The following is a 27,711-nucleotide window of genomic DNA, read 5'->3' as shown; positions in this document are numbered from 1 at the left end:
CGTCCCTACCACAGCATCTGTTCTTTCACACACCTGACTGTTCTTCAGTTTAAGTATACTGAGAAGTGAAGTGTTGCTCTTTATAGGCCACTTCTTGTCAGACAGGTTTTACCTATCAGGCCTGAGAGTTTTTAATAAAATTGCACTAACACGAAGTGGTTCCTCACTAATTTTTGTGTAGGGCAAAAATTGATGCTTTTTATTCTGATTATCCATAGTCTGAAAATGAAAGTTGTTTAAAAGTCTGAAACGCCAGCTGAAACAGAACAAAATCCACAATGGAGAAAATAGTTTTTTTCTGCAGAGTTTTTGCCAAAGCATGAAGAGAAATAACTCCTAAAGATGTAGCTAACTGTCAAAGTGTTGTTACCGTCCTGACACAGATAGGCGTCATTTATGGAGAGGCACACTCCCATGTGATCCTTTGACCATTGAAAGCAAGATGAAGCAAACACCCAGAACAGGTGGCATGGTGTGGGGAGGGCTGCCAGGTCTGAAGGAAAGTGACTTCCTCGTCTTTCTTTTCTATTGATCCCTCCCTCATTAACACCCAGGCTTTTGTTTTGTCCCAAGGGCAGTCAGGCAGGTAATTAAAACTAAGGCTAATTAAACAGTTCCAGGAGGTCTCTTTTTGTGCATGGGGTCTGTGTGCATATAAAGATGCTGACAGAATTATACCTGGTGACAGATTTTACCTTGGGCGCTATTTCACTGTGCAATTGAAATGGCAAGCTGCAAATTCAATTTCCACTCCGACAAATATGATACCACAGATTTGAACAGTCTTTATGCTTTAAAATCTAAAGGAATACAGTATAATATACTCATAAGATGTTTAAATGTGTCGTAATTTAAGAGGAGTGATTTTCATTGCACAGTAAGGCATAGCTTTTGTTTACAGCAACTGAACTTACACCAAATAATGACCATGAAAATATGATCATGGACAGGTAAAGTAAATAAGATATAATATCCCTTTATATTTGACAGCAAACAAGCGTTTTGATAGAAGCAGAACAATTGGGCAGCATAGTGGTTTGAGCAAGTTTAGCACAAGACTGGATCAGAGAATCTCCTAAACAGCCGTTTCTGTGGGATGTTGACAGTCTGCAGTGGTCAGTATCTATTGGAATTTATCAAAAGAAAGGAACAGAGGAGATTTGGCAGCAGGATCAAAGGGGAGCAAAGGAATCTCCAGTCTAAACTATGTCAAGTAAAAAGAAAAGCAAAAACCTTCAGCCTGCTGTATTTTGCTGGAAAAAGAGGTTAGCTACTAATACTTTGTTTTTGGACTTGTCTAGTTCAAGCAGCCAGAAAAATGTTCTTACTCTCAGTGGAGCATTGCGACTGTTTCATTTCAAAGTAATGGGATTAGATTTTAGCCTGAAGTGCTGTCTAACATCTTCATCCCTGCTAAGTTGTGCTAACAGGAGGTTGTTTTTGCGGTGGAACCGAGCCAAGTCCCAAAACCCCCAAACTCCAAAATTCATAAAAAGCACAAAAGGTTCACTTGTTAGAGTCTTCAGAAAAGCTGTGCAGGAGTTTACAGATCCAAACATGGCAACATAAGAACGGTGCAGCAAAAACAAGCTGAGTACGCTAACACAACCAACAGACATTTCAGAGGATTTACAGTGAAAATTTTACTGAAAAGCACTTTCTGCAGTTTTTAAATGTTGGTTCAATTAATTAAGAGAAACTAAAGAGATTGTTTCTATTCTAATGGTAGTAGGTTTATTTAAAAATGCATTTTAACATTTTGGACTTTAGAGTTTTGCTAAATGAAACTTAATTAAATGTTTTCAATTACATGCACATTGTACATTGAACAGATAATTCGAGAGAATTGCTGTTATTTTGTTGGTTTTGTTCCAGGTGTTGGAACTTTATAAGCGTAGTTAGGCAGCTACGCTTATAAAGTTTGCATGCGCACTGTTGTCTGTTACTCATGTAAGTCAATGTGTTGCAGGTGGGTAACCTGGGCCTGCTCTTCATGCTGCTGTTTTTCATCTACGCCGCCTTAGGAGTAGAGCTTTTTGGAGAACTTGGTAAGATTTTACCATTTACCTTCAGCAAAGGGATTTTGATACCAGGTGAAGGTGTATTGCACTCAAATTGAACAATATTTATCAAATCACTATACACTGCAGTGTCTAGTGAAGTTTCTCATTTCTTTTTACTAAATTCAATATAGTGAAAGTAAATGTATGAGGTTATCTTTTTGCAGCAATTGCTTGGAAAAGTGGGTCCACTATTGTGATTAAATTTTTAGGAGTATTATAAGTAAATTGTAAATTTCTTTCATTTTACAATTATGAACTCTTTTATGTTAGTCTGTAATATAAATGTAATCTATTGAATTTTGACCCATGATAATCTGACCATCAAATACCTTTGCAAAGCTTGTTATAGGGACAAGGGACAGTTTGACTTTAAATTTCTTTGCTCTAGAAAGCTTGACCCATGCACTTGCTAACCTTTTTCCCCAGTAATCATCTTATTTTTTGTGCTGCATTTGTCCAATTTTAAAGTATTTACTTCTGAAGCCATTCTTGACAGCCCCTAGGGAATTGAGCCATTATCCAGTGTTTTGTTATATAAACAGCATCTCAAAACTATCTTGATTCAAGCCAAATGATCTATCTCCCATCATCTATCTCTCTTCCTTGGCAATATAAGGACCTCATTCCAAGCAATGTTCATTGACTAGGCCTAGAAAAGACGATGTTAGCGTCTATCTAAACAAAATAAAGCTGTGATAGAAATGTTTTATTTTTGTCACAGAGCCAGCGGTATGTTGTCTCTTTCATGTTTACATTTTGTGACATTAGAAAAACAATAATCATGACGTCAGACCTCGAAGAAGACTGGAAACCAGTACATGCCGCTAACGTCACTGAATCTCTAATTTTGGGAAAAATTATCTTCCAACGACTGATAGTTTCTTTCTTGTGATCCCGTCTCATTCCTTTCCTTGGCTTTTATTTTCCTCTCACCACCTCTTCATGTATTTCCCCTTTTCTCTCCTAATTTGGCTCCATCATTAACCTCACTCTCACTCTTAGTTTGCAATGAAGACTATCCATGTGAAGGTATGAGTCGTCATGCTACCTTTGAAAACTTTGGCATGGCCTTCCTGACCTTGTTTCAAGTCTCCACGGGCGACAACTGGAATGGCATCATGAAGGTAAAAAGACTCCCTCAGTCATTTTTTACTGTATTTAGTGTCATGAAAGATTCTAACAGTACATTTTAAAAGCATTCATGCATCTTAAATATTTTCACATTTTGTAACTTTGTGACCACAACCTTATATGGACTTTACTTGGGTTTTATTTGAGTAGTGTAAAGTTGTGAAGGAAATGCGAAAATGAATTTTTGATTTTCAAAATGCCTTAAGAAATAAAAATGTGGAATAAGTTTTTATTTATCCTCATGTTTTCTGTCAGTCATAAAACCGTCTTTGTTCAAGATCCAAAACTTTAAATATCTCAATGAAGCATGCTACTAAAATCATTTTCTAATCTATCAAATGTTGAGAAAGTTTAAGGGACATGCATCCTTTTACAAAGCACTGCAGAGCACACAGATGCAGCTTAATTTTAGGCAGGTTTTCAGAAATATATATAAAGGCACAAAAGGAGATTGGAAATGCTCTACATCTCACAGCCATAATGTGTTGCTGGGTTTTGAAATCTACTGGTGATAAAAATGGAATAGCTTACTACAAGGATTAGATCTCTCTTTTTACAACAACACCATTTCATAATGACTCCACATCAATCAGCACCTCTTCAGTGTACCTACACTATAAAGGGAAAACAAATCATATGGAGCAAGTTTCCTCAGATTAGATTTATGCAGCACAGATTGTACTGCGCATAAAAAAAAAGCAGGTGGACTGCAGATGCCGGCGTTGAGAGTGAATTTTAGCTTTTGAGACATAAACCATCTATCTACGCATTAACAGAAGATCTGCTATAAATTAGTGGGAAGCGGGTAAAACTGAAATGGAATTAGTGATGCAATCATGAGAGAAAATGAAATATTGGGGCTGGGAACTACAGGGAGGCATCAGTGAACTGTGCCACAAGTGGAGAGGGGTTAAAAGTTCCACTTATTATTCTTTCTCCTAACCAGAGGCAAAATGAAAACAAATGAAAAACATGATGGCATCGCAATGAGAGCACTGGAAAGGGAGAGACAGAGTGAGGTGTTTGTGTGTTAGAAAATGCCTGGTTTAGTTTAGCAAATGTCTGAAATATGCATAGAAATAAGATGGAAAGGGGGCTGTACTCTGAAATTGGAGATGTTTTGTGAAGGAGCACAGTGTGTAAATGTCAAGCCAAATTAGACACAAAAGACCAGCTTCAGCTCAGAGGGCTGAAATTGTTATGTGTGGTCACAGCCTGGCTGAGATATGCATTCTTCCTGCAGAAAACTCTTGTCACTTCAGCTTTGCTGTGATGAAAGTCCACAGCACTCATGTTAAATAGAGTGGAAGACAATCCACAGTCTGGATAATAAAATGGAAAAATAAAACATAAATTAATTGGTTCTTTAATATTGTAACATTAATTTTCTGACATTGCTGTGAAAAGCTGCGAAAAGCATTGAATTGAATGATGTCATTGCTGTATAGTGATCTCACAGAAAAACTCCAACCTTTAATCTGAGTGTGTTTATGATCTGTGATAACTTGATAGCCCTCCAATCAATCTGAAGAAAAAAACAAATAAATAAAAACATGTATTAGCTTCCTTCCACTTCCCTATTACACAACACTTTGTGTTGGTCTGTCATACAAATACTGTGACTTTTGTTGCTGTAATGTGACAAAATGGGAAAAGATAAAGTATGTAATGCTTTTGTGAGAAGCAGCCAGTTTTTGCAATTTTGTGGCAACCCTTAATAGCCACATTTAGCTGTCCACACAACCTATTATAATGTGTAAGCTCTAATAGAATATAGTCATAGTTATTATCTACATGAATAATTTGTCATAAATCATTTTAGTTCTTCAATAATACTTCTAGAGTTTATTGAAGAAGTATAGTTCCACTATGCTTTGATGAATCGGGAATTCTCTAAAAATATTTTATAGAGTTAATCAATTACTCATTATCTTTGTGACATTCTAAAAGAGTGTAATTTGGACTTATTTGTCCACAAATAAAGTCTCCCCCGAGAGACTTATTTTTGCTCAGTTTGAAAGTTTACATTGTTGTTGTTTGTTCTTCAGTTTAGTTTAGCACAGTTCAGATTAAGTGTGCTAAACTAAACTGAAGAAAAAACTTAATTTCAGTACAAATTGGACGTCTTACCAATGTCATTCAATGTCATAAAATGTTTATTTTTGCATTTTTTCAGGACTCTAAAGGAAGAAATTATTAAATTATTTGATTTTAACAATCCCTAACTTTTGTTTTCTTGTTTTTCTCTCCCCTCATCTCACGCCTCACCAGGACACATTGCGGGAGTGCCCACCAAACCATGACTCTGGTGTGGACTATGGCTGCAATCCGAGCCTTCAGTTTATCTCGCCCATGTATTTTGTCTCCTTTGTGCTCACCGCCCAGTTTGTGCTCATCAATGTGGTGGTGGCCGTGCTGATGAAGCACCTGGACGACTCCAACAAGGAGGCCCAAGAGGAGGCGGAGATGGATGCAGAAATTGAGCTGGAGCTGGCCCAGGGCACCCTCTGTTGCATGGGCGCCCCCAGTTGCGGGGGTTTGGGAGTTGACAAAGGACTTTTGACTGTTGGATCGGGGCTTGGAGCTGCGCCAGGGAGAAGGGACAGGGGCGGAAGTGCCAGAGGCGAGATGGGGGAAGGAGGGAGAAGGTTGCGACATCCTGTAACAAACCAGGGACCTTACAATTCCTGTGATTCTCCTCAGTCATATTCGCCAGCACAAGTGAGTATTTCTGTATGCGTGTGTATGGGTACTTTTTAACTGAGTGAAAATGTAGACGGCTCACTTTGTATGCTTGCGGTTGGTGGACGAGGATGTCTGCAGTAGTGCTTCAAAACCTTAGCAGTAAGATCAACCTGATCCAGGTTGGAGAAAAACGTACGTAAATTTAATCAAAAATCTTCCCAAAAGAAAGAAACTTAGAATTGCTCTTCTGTTAAAGTCAAATTATGAACCTCTTTTAAAAACAAAACTTCTGCCAGTCAAAAGAAGGAAACAGATTATAATCTGAAATTTGTCTATTTTAGCTTCAGAGCAGTAATTCTTTGTGAATCAGCCGATCCACTCTGTGATGTTACACTCGAGATCTGTAAACAGAAACCACTATGTCAGTATCAGTATTGTTTTCTGAAGCTATTTTTTTTTTTGCCCTATCTAAGCATTGTACATAGTACAATCTGCTTCGTTTAGCAAAGAAAACCTACGACGGAAGAGCAGAAGGATATGGAATAGTCAATTGAAGAAAAGTCAATAGAAAGCTTAGTAAGCCTGAATTCTTATTCTTCAAAGATTTTTTGTTTCACAAACATTGCTAAAGACAAATGGTAATAATTTAAGATATTCAGTGCCTTGCAAAAGTAACCATAACCCTTGAATATTTTCACATTTCTTGCGTTAAAGTCACTAAAATTGAGATTTACCAACTGCCTGACGTTTGGCAATTGATTCAGATAGATTTTATTTAGGACTAACGGAGTAAAAAGGGCTCAATGCAGATCAAGCTCTAGTCTCACAGAAATATATATTATTAGATGATCGTTTGAATGCCAATGAGCATAAATTGTTCGGTTAAGAAAAATAACATTAAAGTTTGTTGTTTTTCCCCAGGAAAGGCATTTTTGCAGACATTTTCAGTGGAAAATTTGCTGCTGCAGTAAAACATGCCTTTCTTTTCGAGGTTTTTACACACATGCACAGGTATTCCAGTAAACATTGTGAGCTTCGTTCCCTACATCATGCCACAGCACACCATACGCAATATAAAATGGTAGAGATTGATTTAATTTTTTAAATATGAAAAGTAAAACATTATGCATACGTTATAGATAAAAAAAAAATTTGCATGCAATTTCCTGCAATACATTTGTTACTGTAACGCCTCAAGCTTAGTGTGTTGGGATTTATATTTCCAGATGGATATGTCAAAGTAATTGTCAGAGGGAAACAAGTGAAGAGATTAAATAAGAAAACATTGCCTTATGTTGGCATTCTTCCACAGGAGCAGCTGAATTAACATATTTGCGAAAATATGAAGCAGCAAAAAAAGCACCCCTTAGTAAAACAGCGACACTGGCAGCATGAAAAACAGAGTTATGTCATAGATAGCTTAAGTTACATTTTTTTTTAGTTAGATCAGCCTTTGTAACAGGCTGCAGTATTGCCTTTTTTTTCCATCTTGGGTTCTTGCAGGTTCATGTTTGTGGGTTAATTATAATTTCACTTCCTAGACCAGTGTGTAAGAAAGAGACAGTCTGCAGAGACTCACGCTTCTATTATGAAATATCCAATGATCACCTGAGATACCCACACAGATACAAACATAAAGATGACTCACCCTCTGCTGAGAGAGTTTCACCTTTGTAGAGCTAATCTTGGCTGCGTAGAGCCATTTTTAGTTCGGTGCTGGCTGACAAAGGAAGTTAATGCAGTGGCAGGATCCACCCCCGCTTTTTCTATATCCATCCTCCCTGCTCTGTTTTCTCTTTTTCCGGAGTGATGCAGTAAGGGATCAAGCAGACCAGCACATTTTATACACAGCCCAATTCCTTGGGTTTATGCCTTGTGCTAGCATGAATGTTACTTTAGGTGCTCGAGTGCAGTAAAAAATACACATTTGCTTAGTAGTTTCTTTAAGAGTTGGGAAAAACATTTTTTTACTTTGGCTATGCAAATAAGTTGATCAAAAGTTGTTCAAAAATTGTGTGTATGATAGAAGTAAACACCCAGAAGAATGAACTCAGACCATATCTATGTAAATAATGTAGAAATTCTCAAAATTAGAAACAGAGGAATGACCAAAAAACGTACAAATCATGACACATAAACTGTTCTTGTTGACAAGAACAAAACTTATAAATAAAGTTAACTTAGAATATCTGTTTAATACAAAAAATAAAAAAATAAAGTCTTGAATACAGTTCTGCTCTGTTGAGAGTCACAGTGTTCCCAAAAGTAATTTTTAGCCAGTGTTGTTCATGAATGACTGCTCTCCAAGCAGAGCTGTCTTTGGGATCTGTGACTTCCTGCTGTTTGTTTATGCACTGAAAATCATATTACTCAAATTAATGATTTGCATGTTGGAGGAATCCCTTCTATTTCCAATTTCTCTTTGGGGAAAATTGTTTTTAATAAATCTAATATTTTTCCTCACACATCTGAGACAGATTGTTGATCTTATGACCACTTTCTCTACTCAAAGACTCTACACGTTAAGGAAAATAATTCCTTATGAAATTATTTTAATCACACTGAAATGCAGAAAAATATGTGTAGTAAAAGTTGAACAACAAAAGTTCCTCAAGACAAAACCTGACATTTCTGATATGTTATAGGTTAGTGTCCACAATGAAACATATATGTAAAAATGATAAGGCTCAATGACATGGAGTCTCATTTCTTCAAATTAGGAAGTGTATTTAGATATACAATTATGGTTTTGAACATATCAAGAAAGTTAAAATGTGCAAACCAAAAATCTGCCATTTTTACAAAATAAAAAATATTAAAGGGACTCTTCTACCTAACATGCAGAAACTATTGTGAATCAAATGTGTCAGAAACCACTGGCTGAATCACAAGCTCAAATTTCCATCATATCCTCATCACATCAAAATATTAACAGAGCTCATTTCATATACATATGTAACCTTTTTATCAAAATTTGTATTTGGTTTTCTTGGATACACAGAGAAGTGAATTCACAAAGCAATGCAATTTATTGTTTTTGGACATTCACCATCCCTGCTTTGCTTCTGCACTCTGAGGCAGATTGGTCATTGCACACAGACTTTAACAAGTCTTACACAATGATGGAGGAATTGTGTACTGGTTCATCTTTATAGGGTCACAATTGTTCTTTCTGGACAGTGTTGGCAGATGAAGTGTTCAGCAAGAGGGCACATTTACTCAGCAAACTCTGGTTCCTGAGCAAACTGAGGACTTTCTCAAAACTAATTACATATCTGCAAGGGGAGAATCAAATTTGAAGACAACGTGCAGCATGGATTTTCAAATGAAGCCTTTTGGTTTGTGAAAGATAAATAAGACAAATGGGAAAAAGTGCAAACATTTTGACCATGAATAATTCCTCTTTATTATAACTTATTAATTTGGAATTTTTTCCACTGTGTTGTTTTATGTGAGCTCGCTCACTATCTTCTTTCTTTCGCTGCCTTTAGTTGAGAGGATCAACTCTGCCTTCTGTTAAAGAAAATGACCATTGTACACAAAGAGCATCCTTTGATAACTTTGTTTGCCCCAAAGTTGTTTCATAAATAGACTAGACTTATTTTGGTGAAGACAGATTGGCACTGCAGTTGAGCATTCTTGCTGCTGCTTCCATGGAGTTTTACTTAGCTTTATTGTCCATAAACGTTTATTGTTTTATCTCCAAAAAATACCATAATTAGTTCCCTTGGAATATGTGCATGTTCTTCCAGCCGTAAATATTTAATCTTCTGTGATTTTTTGAAATTGCTTAAATACGTTATGAGCTTGACTAATTAGGGTCTTGAACCTCAAATCAGTTGGGGTATCAAGATTGAGACGTTGCACCTTTGCATGATTTTTCTTTCTCTTCTATAATTTTAAAATAGAAAGGATTTAAATAATAATCTTTCTTTAAATGTTCCCTCCTTAACTTTAGACTGAAGATGCCTTTATTTCACTGAGTGGTGCTCAAAGTTTTTCTTGTCAGGCAAGAAGTCCTTACAAATGGAAGACACTAATTTCATCTACAGCCCTGGGCTGTTTTAGGACTTTTCATTGTGTGTAGCTTTATGCAGAAACATTGCTAAAGAACTGCAGAAGCTACAAAGGTTACACTGCAGAAAGTTGAGACACACAAACACACACACAGTTACAGGAACAAGAGAAGAGAGATAATGGCTGAGCAAGTGACAGTCAGATAGAGGCAGTAATTAATTTCAGCTCTCTCCTCTCTTACGCTCAACTTCCAGTCCCTCCAGACAAGCCCATTGTTGTCCACTAATACAGTTATTAATGGGGGCCAGCACACTGACAACGGCAGTCAATCAAACATTATTTTTTCATATTAAGCTCCACCTACACATATAACAAAATATCCAAAGCCTCCTTGTGAATTACAGAGTTTGTGTTTTTTCCTATGTTTTTACACACTTCCATGTATCAAGCTCGTTTCAGCAGAGTCACTTTGTGGCTCTCCAGCTTTATTTCATAAACCAACAACACTGCAGTGATATGCAGCTCACAGTACAGTAGGTCGGCTCTTGAAATCTTAACCTCCTCTTTTTTCTTTTTCTTTTTGAAAACATAAGTCATGGCTAAATGTAATAAAGCCATGTGAGTCATATGAGATGGTGTGTGTTTGCATAACGAATCTAAGTATAGTCCCATAAGCACCATTGCAGAATTTTATAATGAAAATGGGCTTATTCGGGAATTGAAGAGGAGTGACCTTATTTCCACAGTGTCTTTTGGGAAATATTTTCTGATGTAATACAATTTTTTTGGCTACAGGCACAATGCATTCAACTGAAGTGGATTCATGTTTTGAATATTCGTTCTGGAAGTAGTTTCCTTTCGCCGCTATGGTCGATGCGTCTCCAGAAATAAATCTAGCAGACAAGATTCAAGCAAGTGGGGATCATTGATGACAATTTTAAAAAAGCCCTAAGTGATTCAAGCTCAATTACTTTAAAGCTTATAATACACCCAGAGCAAAAAGCAAATACCTAAATCTAAAACTGTTTCAACAAGGTATTGAACAGCCTAATTGAAGTGATATATCAAACGTAATTGCTTCACACTGAGCGCCCAAGGATTTGATAGTAAAATTAGATGTGGCTCGACTAATGAGCATTTGGAGCTTTATTACTCGAGATCGTGTCTTTCTTTTTTTCCTTCTTTCTTTTTTTTGAAACAGTAAAGATTTATAAAGAGGAGAGAATGATTGCTACATAATCACTGACAATGCTTTCGAGCAACGAAACAAATTGCCTCATAATTTTTATCTATGAATCGTTTGTGTATCCTTAGAAACTACAACGTTTACTGCTGCAGAGGTGAACAAGAACAGTGCTTTGCAAAAATATTCAAACCTAGATTTTTTTTTATCATGTCACAATAAAATGTCAAACTTAAATGGATGTTCAGATTTCATATGACAGACCAACCCAAAATAAAACATCACTGTTATGTGGCAGAAAAAGTGTACATAGTTTTCAGTTATTTAAGCTTAGAAATTTTTATTTGCTGAGTGCCTTGTATTCTGATAACTCCTCAGAAAAGAAAAGGCCTGTGATCAATTCTCTTTAATTTTTGCCTGATAGTTAAATCAAGCCCAGTTGTGCATAACTGAATCACAATACTGCTGTGTGGCAAAGGCCTCAGAAATTGGAAACTAACATAGCACATAACACACCATCACTATGGTGAAATATGAAGGTGGCAGCATTATGCTGTGGGCATGCTTTTTTTAAATCAGGGTTAAACCTGGTAAAGGCTGCCAGAAACTTGAGACTGTTCATCAGTCACCTAAACTGTGTGATGAAACATTTGTAGCAAACCAAATAAATCTGATAGAAACTCAGACCTAACTCCAACTGAAAACCTTTCAGATTGTTTCTTATATAGACAAAATAAAAGTAGTGTAACTCTTTCCCAAACTTTAAAGTAATGGACTGTTTTGTGTTGGTCGATGACACAATATTCCCAAAAATGTAAAAATGTGATCATTAACATCGGGGGTGTGAATAATTTTGCAAGGCACTGTATATGAATGAACGTAGTTTTAAAAACTAGGCGAAAGCCTTTCTTGCGTGTGCACACGGGCTCTTTAATAATCCTTCCAATGGTGTATGCATTTCCCTGCGTGTTCTCTTGTCCTCGCATGTCCGCATGTGCACACGTTTGCGCCTGCGTGCATCGTGGTCTGCTGGCCTCCGTCCCGTGTGCGTTTCTGTCCGTGTGCGTGCGTGCGCGTGTTTGTTTGCGTGTGTGCGTGTATGTGTTCCAGGAGAGCCAGTGGTTGGACAGCGTATCTCTCCTAATCAAGGATACAATAGATGGGGAGATGCTGATGATCGACAACCTCTCCGGCTCCGTCTTCCACCATTACTCCTCTCCGCCTGTCTGCAAAGACTGCAAGGGCCACCCACAAGAGGTACCACCCTGAAAACACATAAACACTATTCAGCACACACACACAACCCTGGGCTGGGCTGTGTATGAGAATATGGGAGAAAGACAATCTAAAACGTCTCTGAACAAATAAATGTTAATCATTTTTTATTAATTATAGTAATTTTTATCTCCTCACACCTCATTTACAGATATGTTGGCAAAAGAAGAAAAAGAAACAAAGCAACACGATTAGCAAGATTAGCCTCCTCTTAGTGGAATTACTTGCAATAAAAATTAGCTTTAGCAAGAAATCCATAGGCTTAATGAGCGAGCATAATACTTCCCCAACTACATCTGTGCTTCTCAAACTGTGCTACTTTTTCACTGAATGTCAATCAGACCTGCTGTTGAGATGTATATTAAGATAAACAATGTTACTGGTTCAAACACAGCAGAATCCTAAGTTTACCTGTAAACTAATAAAAAAAAATTCAGGAACCCCATCAAACCTGACTGGACAACAGGTTTGCAGGGCAATAAACAGGTTTGACTGTAAAATGGGCCCATAATCAGTAACTTTAGATACATAGTATGGCTCTTTGTAAAAAATAAATAAATAAATAAATAAATAAATAAATAAATAAATAAATAAATAAATAAATAAATAATAAATAAATAAAAACCAGCCTAAATTGCTATAAAACTGCTATGTTTTTTTTTTTTTTTTTTACTTTAAAGTAGCCAAAGCAATTGTTTTGCCACTTCATGCAATATTTCTCAACAGAATAAAAAATAAATGAATAACTGTGCATAAAGAACTAAAATATTTAGGCCTCAAACTAAGCACTAAATGTTCTAATTTTCATTTAAAATTAAGACATGTGAAGATTTTTTTTTTTTGCTAAAAGAGGACTAAAAATAAAATTACTTGTTCTTATTGAGCTTAAAATAATTTTTAAAAAATGAAATATTGGGTATTTTTATTCTGACTACAATCTCTTTTTTTCCAGAAGACATATCTACAATGAGGTAACGCAAAAAGTTTGAGAACTACTGGTCTAGAAACCAGGCTTGTTTCTTCAGTGCTGCGGCACTTTTCAGGGCTAACAACTACATTCAATGTTTCAACGAACACATTCAGTAATAGTGTACTTCAATACACAATTGCTTTTGTGCCTCCTGGAAAAAAAAATGGCCTTACTTGCTTTTGCTTTATCACGCTGTGTGTTGTTGGGGAAAGCAGCATTTGAAGTTAATAAATCTCATTTGTCTTTTGTCTTTTCATTCTTTTGTCAACAAAAGAAGAAAAAATTACTGCGATTTCACTGTTGTAAAATACAGAAAACCTAATATAAATCTGCTGGGTATGAAAGATTTCTGCACATATTTTTTAAGTGTAGCTGGGACAAAAATGTAAAGTAGCTGCTATCAGATGCAATGATTAATTTGAATGTGTTTGTATTGCATTTGAGCCCTAATGAAGAGTCCAAATAGAAATTGTATACCTAAATATCAGCCTTTATAAATGCTTATCTGTACAAAAATGGATGAATTTGCCAGCTGTTGGATTTCAGACTGTAATGGACTAGTGTGTAGGTAGACCATCCAATTAATATCGGATTTATTCTTGATTATTCCTAGAAAACTCATATAATAAACATCTATATATATATATGCAGTAGCTACATTTCAAATCAGGGTCATACTCAGGAAGATGCATTTGCATGCTGTATGAAAATACACTGATAAAACCATGTTGCATGGCTGTTTAATGGATTACTGAGGCCACTCTGCATGAGCTCACAAATGCACCCATCCTTCATGACTGTATGCTTGCATGAGAGCACACACACGGCCACCCACAGTCTCCTTGAGTTTATATTCCAAGGTGTCTTGTTAACAGGAAAGTCTTGCATTCAACAAGCACTTAGAAACATATTGTCCTGCGCGAGTGTTGTCCATCACAGTGACAAAGTGTAGTGGGTCAGCTCAGAGGAGGAAGTAACTGGGATCTACACCTCCTCACCTGTCAGCTTCGCTTTCTGCCTGTCTTCAGCTGCTGTCAGACCATCAATCTTCTCTTTCTCTCGTTTACATGCTTCCTCTCCTCTCTGTGCACTTCCACTCCTTTTGCTATCCGCGCTTGGTCTCTGATTTGCCATATCGGGTCCAGAGCAGTTCCGCTTCAGTTTATTTTGAGCACTAGAGCCTTGCAAAGTATTCATACCCCTTTTGTGTTTTCGTAGTTTGTCACATTTCAGTGGCAAACGTCCATGCATTAGGATTTTATGTGATGTAAAAAAAATATATATATAACACTTTGTATTATGACTCCCTTAAATTAAACACAGTGTTAAAAAAAAAACTTAAAAAGTCACATACCTAGTAAATAGAGTCCACTTATGTTTAACTTAATCTCAATAAGACCACAGTTGTTCTGTGGAGGCCTTAGAAATGTGTTTATGAAGACCAAGGAACACAACAGACAAGACAAGGACAAAGTTATGAAAGTGTATGACGCAGGGTTTGGTTAAAAAAAAAAAGAACTATATTCCAAGCTTTAAACATATCAAGGTTGTAAGAACATTCAGTTACAGTTTTAAAAATGTCTTGGAAGTAAAAATCACTCATTTACTAATCATCTAGCCAGAAAGGCTACCAACATGGTCATGGTAATAATAGAGGTCCATAGAATCTGTCTTGATCAAAGTCGATGGAAAGAGGACAAGAGAAAAATTGAGGAGAAATATTGTGAGTGGCCACAAAAGACTTCAGAGTTTTATGGAGGTTTGCCATCCAGCAAATACCCTAAACATCCAGCTGTATCTGCAACATAAAAACGGACATGAAAACGGACAGAACTGTTTGAATGGTCCAGTCGAAGCCAGAGTGTGATCCAATGAAGAATATTTGGAAAGCCTTGATACTGATGGTCACAGGGGATCTCCGTCTGCAGAGAGTTTGAGATGTTTTTTTTTCTTCCAAAAGCTACTTAGTTAACAAATGTGGAAAACTGGTAGAGAAACATGCATTAACCCAGGGGAGTTACATGCAAATGCAGTTAACCATGACTTTGTTTTGGTGTATCACACTAAATCCACAAGAAATACATTGAACTTACATGTTGTAGCTCAACAAAAGGTGGCAAATGTAAAAAGATATTATTTTTTATATGTGATCGTATGGGGGTTGGAAGCCGTTGTACAGCTAATCTTCATACAGATTACTGTTAGATCCTGAAGTCTTCCCAGGATTGGAGAGTCTAAAAGGCCCTACTTTAAATCTGGGCTTAATGTGCAAAAGAGGGGAATAAATCATCATATTACTCTGTAAAGAGCCCCAGAGGCAACCTGAAAGTGACAGTTCAACCTTTACCATTAATTTAGCTGCATGTGTTGACCTTATGCTTCCTTTTGACCAGCATTCTTCTACATTGCTTCATTTGTAATCACAGCAGTGCATTTACCTAGCATAAAGCCTGTTGTTAACCTTTGTGTGTTGAGTAGGAAATTATCTTGCGATTGCTATTCCTGCGGGGTTGGAGCTTATATGATTCAATGCAGTGTGTGCTGGCCAGTGTGACTCCTGTGCTTTGGTCACGAGAGATTGAATTTCTTTTCAGTCCCCTTTTCTATTGATTGTTCTCCCTTTTCTTACACTGAAGTGAATACTTTTAGTTTGCCGTTGTCCATCATGTTACCAAACATACTTCTGGAGTAGCAAAGTTTCCTCTGCCTTTTGTACTTCTGTGTTCTCCCCGAAGGCACGGCGAAGAACACAAGAAGAAAGACTTTGTAGTTTCTGTTACGCGTCAATAAAAACACCTGCTAGAAGCTTGCAGGGGTCTTTGTCAAGGCTATTTATTGCCCACCTATGAGACACAAGTCAGATACAGTGCTGCCACAAAGTACCACAAGTGAGGGCTACTACATGAATCAAAACAGCACAACTGTGAAGTGTTTCTCTGAGCTAATGAGTCGCTTTGCTGTGCTTGTGCCTTGTGTTTTTGCTTTGCGTCATTACGTCTCTCTCTCTCTCTCGCTCTCTTTGGGATCTGTGGCAGTGGTGATTAACTGGCTCATATCAGCACTGAATCTCTCTTTATGAGCCGCTTTGTGCACGTGTTAATACATGGCTAACCAGCCTCGCTCCATTGAATTTCGCTTGGCCCGCTTTAAGTACTGCGGTTAATCCATCCCGCTCACGCTGACTATTTATTGCTCTACCACCTCTAAGAAATACTGCCGAAATGCCCAGACAGCATTTCCGATTTCAGGTTGTTTGAAATATTGCTGTGAAAGAGCACATGAGCTGATCTGCATGTTCTGCGAATTGAAGAAAACTGGTTTCAAGGAGTTTTTGAAAAAAACATTGATTTAGCTGATGATTACAAACTACTTGCTTGAAATGTCTCACCATGCTCTCTTTACAGACACATCCCACAGCATTATTGCCTCTGAATTGTCAACAACTGGTGCATCTTGGAGGAGGTTTTGTCTCTTTTGTCTGTGATGCTTTTGCTGGTTTATTGAAGCTAATGAATAATAAAAAATGAAAAAATCCTGCAAGAACTCTGTATGTTCTCATACTTTTTCATGCAGATATTCATGTAAATATTTAGGGTCTTCCACATTAGAGATAGTCACAGTGAGCACTGATGAGATTGTGTTCTTCCAGGATGTTGGAAAAGGTCACAGTTTCATGTTTCTTTGACTTTCAAAGGCATCAGTAAGTGAAACAAACTCTTTGCAGCAGATCAGAATGGCAGAGATTGAGCAGGCATCACTGAAGTCGGAGCAACTCTCAGATAAGTCCTCGTCTCCTGCTCTCCCTGATGACCTGAGCCTGGATGAACATACCAGCTACATACTGCTGATGCAAGACGGGAAGGTGAGTTTAAACTGAGGTTGAAAGAGAAGATTGAATCCAATAAACCCCACATTATAGGAAAAAACAGTAACTCATGGGAGCTGGAAAAGATACAAAAATTACCATAACACCATAACTCTGAGATGTAAACTGCCAAATGCCTGAACGAGATCTGAATGTATGCGTGTGTGTGTGTGTGTGTGTGTGTGTGTGTGTGTGTGTGTGTGTGTGTGTGTGTGTGTGTGTGTGTGTGTGTGTGTGTGTGTGTGTGTGTGTGTGTGTGTGTGTGTGTGTGTGTGTGCGTGTTTCGTCTCTGGCTGTGTGGATCTCAGAATTGTACAGTCATATTATGTTTAGTTTTTGTTTGTTCATTGTGTTATGTAAAGCACTTTCAACCACATGTGCTATACAGATAAACCTGATTTAATACATAATGTAAAATATGTATTGAATCAGCCTTTTGATTTTAGCTTTACTTTTATGCAATAATTTAATTAATATTTTTTCCATTGTCTCTTTAATGATTAATTGAAGAAATATGAGCTTCCCTTTTCTAACACAACTCCTTTTGAAGCATTTTTTAATTTAAAGGTTTTTAATGATTTCCTTAGACATTTGATAAAGGCCTTTAAAAGATCACCTTAGAAATAATAACTGTAAATACAAGTCTTCTGGATTACCTTGGGATAGGTGTTAACAATACTTCTGCTTTGTTTTAGTGGTCTGAGTTTAGATATAGTGATATTTCTAACATAGGTATTGTATTCCAAAGGCCTCTTTATCTCTTGCTCCGCATGTATCAGGATAAAATATCTTGTCTTTGAGGAGCCCACTGTCCCTAACCACTTCAGACCATCTCATGAATAAATCCTTGTCCCATGTTTCCTTTAGTCTCTGTTCCTTGCTGGTTCTCATGCCTATCTTTCTTTGACTTAGTCTCACTGTGAAGAAATTATCTGTTTTGCTTCACCTTTTTTCAGTCTTACATCTCTGGTAATTACACACCTGTCCTGCACTTTCCTTCAGCCCCTCTATCTCTGTCCCTCATCATTTTCTTTGTAACAGGGTAATGCTTCTTGTTTCTGGATACCCAGATAAAGCTGCAATCAGAAACTACCACTTTGATTCTCTGCTTCTACTTTTTAGAGAATGATTGAAGTAAGAGGAGAAGAAGGGGGTTAATAAATAAGAAATTACAAACTGAGTATGGCATAGTTTTGAAATCATGTCATGCAGGTAGTATAGTAATCTCTTTCCGGAGACAAATTATCTTCGCACTCCCCTGTAGGATGGAGAGCATTTCTCTATAACCATTATGCCTTACTGAAATACTGAGTTTGGGGTTAATCTACAATAAATTAATGAAAATCGATATACTGCTCTCTGAGGGGACGGAAACAGAACCGCAGTCTCACTGCTATGAGCTACTGCTAATGTACAATTCCTGTTTTATTACAAGAATGAAATGGACTCATTGAAGCAAAAGCTGATGTTGTTCACTTTAATCCCATTATATCCACAATAACTTACAATTGCAGAAAGATATATATTGTGTTTTTGCTGTAAAGGAAATTTTAAATGCGCTATTCAGATTAACTTGACATTCTGTGAAGAAGGTTAAAGTGTGATTAGGTTTTTAAGCAACATCCCAAATTTGGACCGCTCAAAGAATACTGTTCAATCTGTCATTTAAAAATTAAAAGAGTTATACTGCATACTTAATAAGATATAAGCATGCTCAAAGGAGGGCAGAGTAGCCAAAAAAATTATATTAAATGAACATTATTTACTTCTCCTTGAGTGAAAATATATTTAAGTAATGCTTTAAAATACTCAAGTAAAAGTAAAAAAAAACAACAACTTGGTCTCAAATTCCTTAAATAGAACTGTTCTTATTTAATTTGTGATATTTATGTAATCATGCAGACAAAATATAAAACTATGTTTCAGGTCTTTATACTAGGAAAAATAAACCACATTACTGCAAATTAAAAAAAAAAAAAAAACTTGGATAGTTAAAACACACACTTCCAAAATTCAGTTTTAGACAACATAAAAGTTTTGACATCAATACTTACTGTAAGTAATGTTTGTATGTCCAGTGATCCACTGTTTACTAGATATTCCTTTAAGCCTCAAATGGCACAACATGCTCAGCAGACAGAAAATAACATAAAAACAATTTTTTTTTTTTCTTCAAACATATTATTTAAAGCCATGTTTTGTGTTTTCTTACTTCAAAATGATGGCACTATTTTATATTGGGCTGTCACATCAGAGCAGTAAAATACATTAATGATTGTAATTGCAATATGAAACATGAAAATGTATGAACAGACAATGTGTATTAGAAATAGAAATTCCCCGCTTGATTTTTTTTTCTTATATCAAAACATTAACATGATAATAGCTGCTAATAATAATTTCCTACTGTTTAAGAGGCACTTAAATGAAAAGCCAGTGGAATGATGTAAATCAGAGGACATGTTTAATATCCGTGCAAAGCCTCAGGGATTGTTCTGTTCTCATTTTCTAATAATTTTGTTCTCAACCAGGAATTGTCACATTGCGTGTACAATAGTTTAAGCTTGACTTGCCCCTTTGGAAAATCCATTAGACTTTATGGACCACATTTAAGTGTTCTTATTTGTCATTTTATACATGTGACCTTTTCTCACAAGTTAAATGTCTTACTCCATAAATCGAAGATTTTGATATTGAAAATTGGCTGTTTCTGAAAAAAAGTTAACATATTTATCTGCATAAACATTCTTATTGAAGATTTTTGCACCCTTTCTTGGTCTCCTTTAGGGAAGGTGCAGCAGTAGCTCCCATAACTCTGATGAGGCTGGTGGCGGAGGAGGCAGCCATGGAGGTGGTCATCAAACTGAGGAACAAGGTCAAGGTCAGGGGGCGTCCCTGCAATGCAGGGCTTCCAGCTCGGACACAGAGACAGAGACTGAACTGCAAGAAGTGGAAATGCAAACATACCACACAAAGATGTGCTCACCTCTCTGCTCCCCTGGTCAGTAAATACCCACAAGGCTATTTTTGAAGAAAGTTGTGTATCAATCTTACCATGATCAATCAAATGAGTCAAAGTGTGGTTTGAGGTAATGTTTTGATTTGCTCACCACTTCATGAGTCCATTGAGAAGAAGAGGTAGGTAAAAACGTAATACTAAACATTATGACAAGTTTGGGATTGTTTTGTTGAAGTAGTGCTTAGGTTTAGATTAAACTGAGATATATAAGTATTAATCTAAATTTAGTGAGTCAAAAACCAATACCAAACTGAATGTTTTACTGCAGTAATAAACCTCTAGAGTCGGAAACACTGCTGGAATAATTTACTCTTCTATATTCATGCCTTGTGCTTATCATGCTTCCAGAATAGCTGTTAAATTAAAATAAGCAAAGTCAAATTTAAAATACATCGCCAAAGCAGATGACTTACACAGATAAAAGAAAGACTTCATGAAAAGAAGTCTAGAAATGAATCACTGTGGTTCTCTCCTCAAGGTGGGATTTCCAGCAACAGCAGCAAGGAAAGAGGCAAAGGAGACGAAGAAAAGGGGGCCAGTGGCATTTCTACCCTCTTTCATCTGCCTGCTGAGTTTTTCCACTCTGCAGGAGCAGCCATCCCGGTACCGTCGCGCAGTCGGAGCCTGCGTTTGTCAAGAGGCCTCAGGCTGACCTCCCCAGCCTCTTGGGTCTCATTCCGCTCCCCTGGAGCCCCTCGAAAGATGCTCTGCGCACAAGTAAGCAGAGGGAGGTTACAAAGTAAATAAAACAGTGGACCAATACCACAAAGGGTGATGAATGAGGGAAAAAACATCATGTGAGCACTTGTACTTTTCAAAAAGTCAGTGTGTTCACTTTTTCTTTTCCACTCCTCCTTTCTCTAGTACCCATCCCACAGTGACTCGTCCCTTGCCACTGGCAGCTCTGAGGGCAGCCTCCAGACAACCCTGGAAGAAGGACTGAGCTTCAGTGTTTCCCCATCGCAGAACCTGGAATTGCCAATCCCAACAGCTTCCTTATCACCCATGTGCCCTATCTCACAGCCTGAAGACAGAATTACTATTTCCTCTCCAGTTCAGGCCCTAAAGCCTAGGGTGAACCCTCCATCTTCTGTAACCCTTCTGGCCACCAGGGGACACCAACGGAGCCAGAGCAGTGGACGAGGCAGCACAAGCCCGGGCTACAATCGTGACGACTCCATTGACCCCTCAGATGAAGATTTGGGCATAGGCATTGGCTCCTCTATCGGTGGTTGTGGCTCTAGCCAAGCGGGGAACAGTGAACATTTATCAGAGGCGCTGAGCAGCGTGTCACTGACATCTTTGCTGCCGCCTAGCACCATCCTATGCCCCGGAGGACAAGTAAAGAAGTGCAACAGCACAGGTAGCCTTGACAAGGGGGGTCTTCTGCTGTCTTCCCGATGCAGGGAAGGCCGCAGGGAAATTATGGGAATGGAGCTAATGGACCCCCAGGGTTTTTTGGCCAACCCTTGGACAGGAGTACTAGGTGATAGCAGAAGAGGAGAGGGAACTGGAGTAATAAAAGATGCAGAGCACAGCTTGAAAGGGAAGAGCTCAAGCCAAACGACAGTGGGGTCTTGTCGAAAAAATAGATGAAACCTACTGTTTTGTTTTTCTTCGTCTTTCCATTTCTTGGAACTAAACCTATTGCCGTTCCTCTCATTCTCTGCTTCATCAGTGAGACAGAGGTCTGATGAAACATGATGCTCGGTATTTCAACACCAAATCCTCATCTTGCCCCTCAGCTTTTTTATATACATTTTTGACAATTCCTGTTGTATGTGCTATCTAGGGGAGTGGCCTTGGTTATGGTTGATGGTGCAGAATTGGCTCATAGAGTAAATGCCCATGGACAGAGGAGTGGCTCCTCTGCTGTCTTAGGAGATGTATTCCTGCAGGATCCAATGGGAAGTTGTGCTCACGCTGAAAAACAGCAGTGTTTGTTTACAACAGGAAGTCAGCTGAGGAGGATGTTAGGGAGCTAAACCTTTAAGATGCAATAGCGAGTTAGTATTGCTCTGAAAAAAGTTTTCTCCTCTCTCTAATGGGTTGAGTTTTTTGGGATTGAAAATAAGAAATCCAATCCATTTCAAGAGACTGTTTAAAACTCTCAGACAGGGTTAAATTGTGGAGGACCTACTGGGATGGAATACATCAAGGTGGAAAGTAGACTGGGAAAGGAAGGGCAGATGTAATATCTGTCTTTCCTGGCACACCTTCAGCTGAGATCCCACTTAAATGTGAGGATGATGGGAAGTTCAGTATAGTTCGGTCCGGGTCTGTGTTTGTGTTCCCGAGCACTGCCTCAGGTATCCAAGGCATGAATTAAATCATCCTCATTGCTGGCTGTACCGCATTTCAGTGTTTCTGAAACCTGACTGTAGGTCTCGACATTGTGTGTCTGTCAACTTGGTCGTCATGAAAATGGAAATAAATTGAGGGACAGTGGAGGTAAAACTGTGCATGAAGTGATTCGTGAAATTGGTTATTTTTCATTATATCTCCAGCATTTCTCATCATAAACATGGGGGAATACGTGTGAAAGAGAGGCGGGGAGAAAGGACTCGAAATCCTGTCAGAGAGCACATGAGTGTGTGCATGAAGCAACTTTTTGTGCACTGAAATGGAGCTCTAAGTGCACTCTTTTTGACTGCACTCCTTTCTCAGCATCTTTAAGGATTCTAAATGAAAGGACCCTGTTGCAAAGAACCTTGACTGCATGATGGGATTGCATCTAACCATGATTTTTAATCTATATACAGATGTGTACTAAGATTTCAATGTCGGGTGATAACCATGTGACTCCTATTCCACTATTTTTGTAGACAAGAGAATAGGCACGTTTGCGTATTGCCATTAGTTTGTCCTTATTGAATCCCTGCAGTGTCTTTGACTTGTCTAGGACTTTTTGTCTGCCAGTGGCTTCCAATTTTGTAACATTTTTTTAACTGAGGGCGGTGCGTAAAATGACAAAGCAAAAAATTTCAAAGAAACGTGTGCGCTCAAGTGATTGTCCCCTGCACATTTTCCGATGGGAATACTTGCTCCTCAAGAACTTTGGGAGTCGTCTTTTTTGTCTTGGTTTCCCATGAGTTGAAGTCTGTGGACGACCAGAAATGGGAACAGCCATATTCACTCACCACTTGTGGACATTCTAGCTCAAAAATATGGCTGCAACATTCTTTGCTCGTAGCCACATGACTGAAAACCTCTGACAGCATAAACCATCACGATGAAAGCTTTAATTTTAGAGTTACATCACAACATATCGGTTATGGGCACCGTTGTGCACCTTAAGCATGGTTCTGGGATTGCAATACAGTATGCTACTTTATTACATGATACTTTGATGCACTCATCTTCTCCATCTCATTGTAGCAACCCTTTCTAATTTTAATGTTTTTTTGTTTTTTTTAAATGTGCAAAGTTTTTTTTTTGTTTTTTTCCTCTCTTTAATGAAAACCTATTTTGGTTTCGGCCATTTAGAGTATTGCTTCATTCAAAAAGAGGATTCTGATGCCTGAGGTAGACTGTTGTTTTAAATAATAATCTTAGTTTGAATTTTTTCCAAGAATGAACAAAACATGGAGGCGGTGTGGGAAAATGTGAGGTTTCAACCTCATTTAACATGCAAAATCACAATGATGACTATGTTTTATCATAAGGAGTTTGTTTTCGATGGGCAAGGCAATTATATGTGTGAGAGTGCGTGTGTGCGTGTGTGTAAATAACTTCAGGTAAAGTGACTTGCCTTTCCCTGAAGTGTCCTGTTTGTCAGTGAGGAGATTACTTGTGGTATAAGGATGTAGACGAAAAGGCAAAGCAACCAAGGGCTGTTTTAGCTTCAAAGATATATTGTCCTATTATATCTTTTTAAGACGAATCGTTGTCAATGAACATGGCGTCAAAAGGATAAGCCTGACAACACAGCAATAAATGTTCCATGTATGTTCCCTGAGTAAATGATGTCAATGTGATTTTTATCTCCTCAGAACAACAGAATTCATCAGTGTCTGTTTTCACTTGTATTTGTCTGAAACGCCCAATCGGAAAGCACCTCTGCCCTCTCAGATACCAGTCAAAGAAGAAGAGATGGGCTCCAATTGGACAACTTGAACAAATGAGGTTATTGAACTCAGGTCGGGGGGTAAAAACCACTAGTAATATCTTATACAATAGCTCTGAAGTTGTGCTCAGATAGAAAGCAAAGCAGAATTTGTACCTGGTTTGATTCAGTTTTGACATTTTGCCCTGTTTCTATGTGCTTTTAACAGCCAGATATGAGCTGTAACACCGCATTAAATCTTTGTGTGAACAAAGTGTGCCTTTATACATTGTGCGTGCAACAGCTCATACTGCGTCTGATTTCAAAAGTTGCCAGTAACTTAAGAGGATTTTACCACGTTACCCTTATTCAGTCTTTTTTTTTTCTAATTTATTTATTTATTTTTTAAATATATTGACCAGATCTATTTTTCATTTTTCAAAAAATCAGGATATTTCTAAGGCTAACTTTAAGATCCAAAGCTATATGTACTAAAAAAAAAAAAAAAAGATTCCACTGGACACAGTTTATGCTAATTTTGGAACAAAACAACTCAGCAACTTGTTACAAAATTAATATCCAAATTATTCATTACTCATTAGCCGTATGGACATCAATGAAGCCTTGTGAATCACATGTAAATCTTTTTCTTTTTTTTTCAAGGAATCACAAACACAACATTAAGAGTGTAAAACAGTACACATAATGCAGGTCATTATGTGTGATTATTTATGTGGAGAGTAATGCTTCCACCTCTGCTTCTGTCCTCTCAAAGTTCGCCTGTTCTTGTCTGAACCTCAAATGACTTTTCAGAAATATTCTCTGTATACACAAGTAATAACCACGGATACACCTCTGTACTCCTGTTGAATGTTTGCCATCAATGCCATCATGTTGCCTTTCATGTGAAAGGACTTGGAAGGCAAAATACGTCAAATTTGACAGAAAACTAATTAGTGACAGATCTGGTCAACGTTGCCAGTTTTTCAAATCATGAGTCTGAGGCCAGTAACATTGTTTTCTCTGATCAAATAGACCCAAAATTTGATTTACCTCTGTCTACAGAGAAAAAAGGTAGCATTGGCAACAGAGTTTCTTATTTAAGTCTTGTGGTCTTGATCTTAGTCAAGTGAAGGCCAACACTATGGATGCTGGAAAGAGAGAAAACCTTGTCAACAGGAGTCAACATCAATTAGCACAGCAGCATGCAGGTTGCCTACAAGAATGATTACTTGAAGGTAATTATTTGTTCAAAGAACATGGAAGATTACACCACATGATAAAAATAAAGGTTGCTTGGGACAATTGGGAAAGCACAGCATTAGCAAATGACCCTGTGACCATATTAACCATTGCTTCAGCTAAGTGCCAGCACTGTGAATCAGCCTTAACGTTTACAGTTAAAAATATCTTCCTTTTTACATAATTAAATGCATAGTTGAATATTGTTTAGGAAAGATCTTTAGATATCATAGTTATACAACAACATAAGGATTTTAGTGTAATCTCAATGTTTCTTACACTGCCACTTTATATTTTCAATATGTGCATTGTTGTGCACAAGCATGTGCCTTAGAAACTAATTTGCCAACATCATAATTTACATTTTTTTCAGTCCAAATTTAAAAACAAAATTGCCAACCAAACAAGAAAATAGATAGAAATTGTTGGCTTTTGCTTTTTAACAACATTGAATATGTTATGGGAGTTTTAATTAATACATTTGTTTTTCTGTGTCTGCCATATATGTTTAAAAACACTTAGAAACCCATTTTGGTCAATAGTATTTAATATGAAGGTACAAAGAAACTCAGCATGGCTAATAATCCACAAAAAAATGTGTTTTTAAGATTTGATTCAATGTAACATTTCACTTCAGAATTAGCTTGAAGTAATAACTTAGTAGTTGCCCAGCTTTAAAGGCATCATGATTTTGAAATAAAAAAAAGAAGTAACAATACATCCATTGGTTTCATACAATTGCACAAATTCACAGTAGGAAACATCAGCTACTTTATGCGATAACAGCCTTTATGTACATTGTAATTTACTCATATTCATCCATTATCTCTTCTTTGAAGAGACTTTATAAACACATCTTTTCTCTCCAAAACTCCTGCTTGATTGATTATGTTAGGCGCCAAGAGAGCTAAAAGGTTTAATTTACAAAATGCTTGTATCCAGTGTCATGTCTCCCAATTGTACTCGGACGTCACAACTTTCCAGTTCCAAATTAGTGTAATTTAGTTCCACATTTAAAATGGCTGCAACACACATAGACTAGCAGAACAGTTGCAGAAATATACTGTTTAATTACGCTGAAAGATTTATATTGTGTTCCTTCAGTTTTAGAACAAAATTAGATTCATAAAATACAGAAAAATAGATCGTTGTCTTGCATTGTTGCCAACAGCAACCACAAAGTTACCAAGTCCTACTAATTCCTACAACTACGACTTCTGAAACTTATAGTATATCATGTGAAAACAGTGAGGAATATCACTTTATTATGACAGGGACTCATTTATTCAGTACATCTAACTGCCTCCTGTTTGTCAGATTACAGCATCAGCTTTACTTAAGGCAATGTTTTGTTTCTAAATACAAGATTTGAAAAGTTGCATGTTTTTCTCATTACTATGAGCCCAGGTGGGAGTGACAATGGATTCTTTAGGTGAAACCAAATGATTTTGATCTAAGATTTTTGTTTGTTTGTTTTGTTTTTTTAATGGCAACACTTAACCATAGCACAAAGACAAGATTTTTTGGAAAAGTGTAATTATCAGATTTTTTCTTTCCTGTGGTTAGGTTTGCTATTTTCAGGCTCTACTTTGTACTTAAGTCATAGACAAACCAGGACCAAAACTGCTTTGCCTTCTGTCCAAACACACTTTCCAAGTGTATAATTCACAATTGTACATATTTATGTGTTTTGAGCTGCATGTATGCATTGCTGCTAATGATAATGGAAATATAATTAGTATGCATCTTAAAAGAAAATGTACCAAGGTAAAAGAAATGCCCCAATGTTTGTGACCGCTGCTATGAAACCACAAAAAAAGGCAGTCTGAGTCAGAAACAGTTGTTTTGTTCCAACACATGACTATAAAAATATAAAAAGATTGTTTTTCCATGAGATGTGATCCGTCTACTCTTCATCTTCACAAACGTCATTTACATTGAAAGAATTGGTCCTGACAGCAGCTAAATTGGAACAGTTAAAAAGAAAGAAATGGAAAGCTGAAGACAGGATGGAGACACAAGACCAGGAAGAGTCCAGGGATGACACGGACAGCTGAGTGAAGTTAACAAACAGCGGTGAGATGCTGGAGAAGAGGGAACTTCTGCAGACAGCTTGTCATCGGCAGCAGTGCCCAGCGGAGCCGTCAGCGCGAGAAAGCACATTAGGCATGCACACTGAACTCTGAGGTGTTGTTTACCTGACACCCTCGGCCGGC

At 37.5% G+C, this 27,711-nt stretch overlaps 1 protein-coding gene across 3 annotated transcripts in view; it reads left to right on the top strand.

Annotated features, from left to right (window-relative positions):
• Nucleotides 1–27,389, top strand: part of LOC129363253 (voltage-dependent T-type calcium channel subunit alpha-1I-like) — a 153,430-nt gene extending 126,041 nt beyond the window's left edge. The window contains exons 30-37 of one of the 3 annotated variants that reach the window (XM_055035235.1): nt 1,970–2,048; nt 3,066–3,187; nt 5,466–5,915; nt 12,190–12,336; nt 17,052–17,186; nt 19,977–20,190; nt 20,687–20,925; nt 21,073–27,389. In XM_055035235.1, coding sequence (XP_054891210.1) covers nt 1,970–2,048; nt 3,066–3,187; nt 5,466–5,915; nt 12,190–12,336; nt 17,052–17,186; nt 19,977–20,190; nt 20,687–20,925; nt 21,073–21,804 — 2,118 coding nt within the window. In that variant the 3' untranslated portion in view covers nt 21,805–27,389. Of the gene's footprint in view, nt 1–1,969; nt 2,049–3,065; nt 3,188–5,465; nt 5,916–6,352; nt 12,170–12,189; nt 12,337–17,048; nt 17,187–19,976; nt 20,191–20,686; nt 20,926–21,072 lie in introns of those variants that run through there. The other 2 variants (XM_055035234.1, XM_055035236.1) reach the window with 2 other exon arrangements.
• The last annotated feature ends 322 nt before the right edge of the window (nt 27,390–27,711 follow it).

This window comes from Poeciliopsis prolifica, unplaced genomic scaffold, assembly GCF_027474105.1.
Source record: "Poeciliopsis prolifica strain line A6 unplaced genomic scaffold, Auburn_PproV2 SCAFFOLD010, whole genome shotgun sequence".
In the NCBI taxonomy this organism is placed as follows: Eukaryota; Metazoa; Chordata; class Actinopteri; order Cyprinodontiformes; family Poeciliidae; genus Poeciliopsis; species Poeciliopsis prolifica.
The sequence above is the reverse complement of the archived record's forward strand: the minus strand, read 5'-3'. Positions and strand labels throughout refer to the sequence as shown.